Source organism: Oncorhynchus mykiss, chromosome 3 (genome assembly GCF_013265735.2).
Source record: "Oncorhynchus mykiss isolate Arlee chromosome 3, USDA_OmykA_1.1, whole genome shotgun sequence".
Lineage (NCBI taxonomy): Eukaryota > Metazoa > Chordata > Actinopteri > Salmoniformes > Salmonidae > Oncorhynchus > Oncorhynchus mykiss.
Genome location: NC_048567.1, coordinates 50,121,684 through 50,125,161, shown reverse-complemented (window position 1 = coordinate 50,125,161; position 3,478 = coordinate 50,121,684). Strand labels below are relative to the sequence as shown.

Genomic DNA, 3,478 nt, shown 5'->3' with positions numbered 1-3,478 from the left:
GATGGGTACGACAGTTGAACTAAGTTCATGAGGCATTTAGTTATATTCTTCAAGAATCAGTATAATTAATTTATACGTATAAAAATGCATGTAGAAACTGCAGATTGCCCCTTTAAAGAAACTGCTAACACCACAAGCATATGTTATAACTTCCTATTTTATCTGCCTTGTTAAAAATATAGTGTAATGATGATCTCAAAATGTATTTTTATTACAGTGAGGAATGTAAAACAAACATGCAAAAATTATTAGGACAAATTCACATGATCATAAAAGTGAAATTCGGTTCAGAATTACCACGATCATATCTCGCATTTTAATGCTACTAAATGGATTTCACAAAATAACTTTCAGTAATAATGTATCATTCGAGAATGCCTCGATGGAGAAAGTGAGAATAAAAGAGAAAGACAAACAGACTGAGGGGCAAAGAGAACAGAAGGGAGAAACAATAGAGAATCAAAGCATAATGATATTCCTAAATGAAGAGGGAAATGTTGCCGCGCTCATTTTATTAATCAGACTGTCAATTTCACCCCAGAGGCCAAACCCAAGAGCAATCTTAAACAGACTCAGATCAACCCAGGGACACGCGCTCCACTCCTCACTTCTCCTCTTCCTCTCCACTTGGATATATATTCGTCTGACCGCAGGCCGCCTCCATCATCAACTGACAGCCTTCTCGTATTTATTTGCTTATAAACCTGTTACAATAAATGATCATTCGAGCAGCGTCACGCGCATCTTAACGACGAGCAGCAACCACTTTTTGATGAATGACATTTTGGGCTAGAAAGGATGCACGGGTCATTTTAAACAGTCATTCATTGCTCGCATTGGCATTCTTAATTTTTTTCCCCCGGTCTCGCTCATAAAAAGGTGTTATATTATTTAGAGACAGTTGCTGAGCTGAATGCGGATTAGCTCCGCCACAACTCATCGGAGCACCAGCCCTGGAAATTGTGTTTCTTTCTAGAAGGCTTAATGATGGAGAGGATAAGAAAAGAGATGATTCTGATGGAGAGAGGTCTGCACAGTCCGGTGCCTGGGAAAAGGCTCTCGAACCTGTCAGACTCCGCTGGAAATTCAGTGTTAGAGGCCCTCGAAAATTCTCAGCACAGTGGTCGCCTAAGCCCGAGAATAAGTTCCGCCTCGCTTCATGGAAGTCTCGGGGATATTCCAACCAAAGGCAAGTTCGAAATCGACAGTATTTTCGGTGCTCACCACAACAGCGAGAATACTTCTTCCGCGGAGATTTCATCCTCAGAAAGCAGAAAGAAAATTCACTTATACCCAGAAGTTTCTCAAGACTCAGATATGAACAGTGATGTGGAGGTGGGATGCCCATCGCATCGCTCTCCGAGCCAACACAAGGAAAACAACAACAAAGGTAACATTCACTCTGAATTAAGATTTACTGACGAAATAAAACATTTCAGAGAAATGTATATTCTATGATATCTTAAAACGGAAAATGGATTAGAATAAACATATAATCGTAATAACAATAATAATAATAATAGCAACAGCAATAATAATAATGTAGGCTTTTACAACAACTAATACTGGCTAATAATTGTATCTTTCATTTTCAAAAATTTCACCGATATTGCTACAAATATATTGCTTGTTAATTTGTCATTTATTTCATAGGCATCGTCTCGCGTGAAAACATATTACATCAAGAAATGTGTAATAGCCAACATACACAATGCAACTTCTTATATAACCTACATGAAACTATCAAATAACTTTGCATATTTATTTCCTAAAGGATTTTCTGACAATAATTCTGGAGGCTCCAACACAAGTTCATCCTCCCTTTCCAATCATAACGGCAATGGAATGAGCTCAAACATGTCAAATGCCGAGACTAGACGGTACCGGACTGCGTTCACCAGAGAACAAATAGGAAGACTGGAGAAAGAGTTTTACAGGGAAAATTATGTCTCAAGACCCAGAAGATGTGAACTGGCCGCATCACTGAATCTACCTGAAACTACAATAAAGGTATGTTCTCATATATGCATATTTTAATGTATATAGCTGTGCCTAATATATTCACTAAAATAATATTGTATCACAAATATTTAGGACTATAGACTAGGCTACAATTATATTCAGATGCTCACTACATTCAGATACACACGCTGATCAACATTTATGTATCAAAACACACACACACACACACACACACAGACACACACACACACACGCGCATACACCCCCCCCCCCCCCCCCCCCCCCCCTCACACACACACACACACAGCAAATGTATAAACTAATCCGTTGGTAATTCACAATGTGAGCAGGTGGCCTACTCGAATAATATAATCTGAAATGAATCTGAAATGAATCTATGAATCTGAAAAATCACTGTCAGAGGCACTTCGTTGGACTTCATTTCTTCAACTTGCTGATTTGTTTAGGGGTCCCTAAAAATAAACACTCACAAAAAAATGTACATACGTTTAAAACCCATAATTCTATCAAACGCACATGGGCTATGTCTACGCAGGTTCTTTGTTATACTACACATGACTATTCTGAACACTGGGAGAATGCATGGAGAGTCGACCCGGTATTTTGTATTGCGTAAATACTGTGCTACCAGGCGGGTTGGATAGAATAGGGTCCCATTAAACATGAATGATAATTCTCTGTCTGTAGGTATGGTTCCAGAACAGGCGGATGAAGGATAAGAGGCAACGTTTGGCGATGTCTTGGCCCCATCCAGCAGATCCAAGCTTTTACACCTACATGATGACGCACGCGGCAGCCACCGGAAGTCTACCATACCCTTTCCATTCCCACATGCCTCTGCACTATTACCCGCACGTTGGTGTCACAGCAGCTGCCGCTGCCGCAGCTGCGTCTGGTGCTGCATCGTCACCTTTCGCTACCTCCATTCGCCCTCTCGATACTTTCCGTGCACTCTCCCATCCTTACTCACGCCCAGAGCTTCTCTGTGGCTTCAGGCACCCAGGACTTTATCAGTCACCCGCAGGCCTCAATAGCTCTGCGGCAGCATCAGCAGCAGCGGCAGCAGCAGCATGTGCAGCCGCGGTCAGCGCGCCATCAGCCACTGGCCCATGCTCGTGCCTCAGTTGTCACAGCAGCCAAGCGGCCAGTGCGCTAGGCTCCAGAAGTACCAACTCTGACTTCACCTGCACAGCATCTGGGCAAAGATCCGAGAGTGGATTTTTGCCGTATTCTGCAGCTGTCCTGAGCAAAACCTCGGTTCCATCACCAGATCAGAGAGAGGAATCTTCACTAAACAGATAACTCATCACTGGAACTTCAAAAACAAGTTCAGTTGCTCATGTTTTCATGCTCTGTGGTTAGTTTATACATCCATCTATGACTCCAATATTTGGGGGACAAATAACGGTAATTCCAAAACAATTAGGCTAACTTAATTAGCAAACACTTAAATATTTGTTTTTACAATAAACAAAGATTTTCTAGGCACTAGGCT

At 41.5% G+C, this 3,478-nt stretch overlaps 1 protein-coding gene across 1 annotated transcript in view; it reads left to right on the top strand.

The window, feature by feature from the left end:
• Window positions 1–541: 541 nt before the first annotated feature.
• Window positions 542–3,478, top strand: part of evx2 (even-skipped homeobox 2) — a 4,952-nt gene continuing 2,015 nt past the window's right edge. The window contains exons 1-3 of the mRNA XM_036974459.1: window positions 542–1,390; window positions 1,775–2,010; window positions 2,671–3,478. The exon at window positions 2,671–3,478 is cut by the window's right edge and continues 2,015 nt beyond it. Coding sequence (XP_036830354.1) covers window positions 985–1,390; window positions 1,775–2,010; window positions 2,671–3,285 — 1,257 coding nt within the window. The 5' untranslated portion in view covers window positions 542–984 and the 3' untranslated portion in view covers window positions 3,286–3,478. The remainder of the gene's footprint in view (window positions 1,391–1,774; window positions 2,011–2,670) is intronic.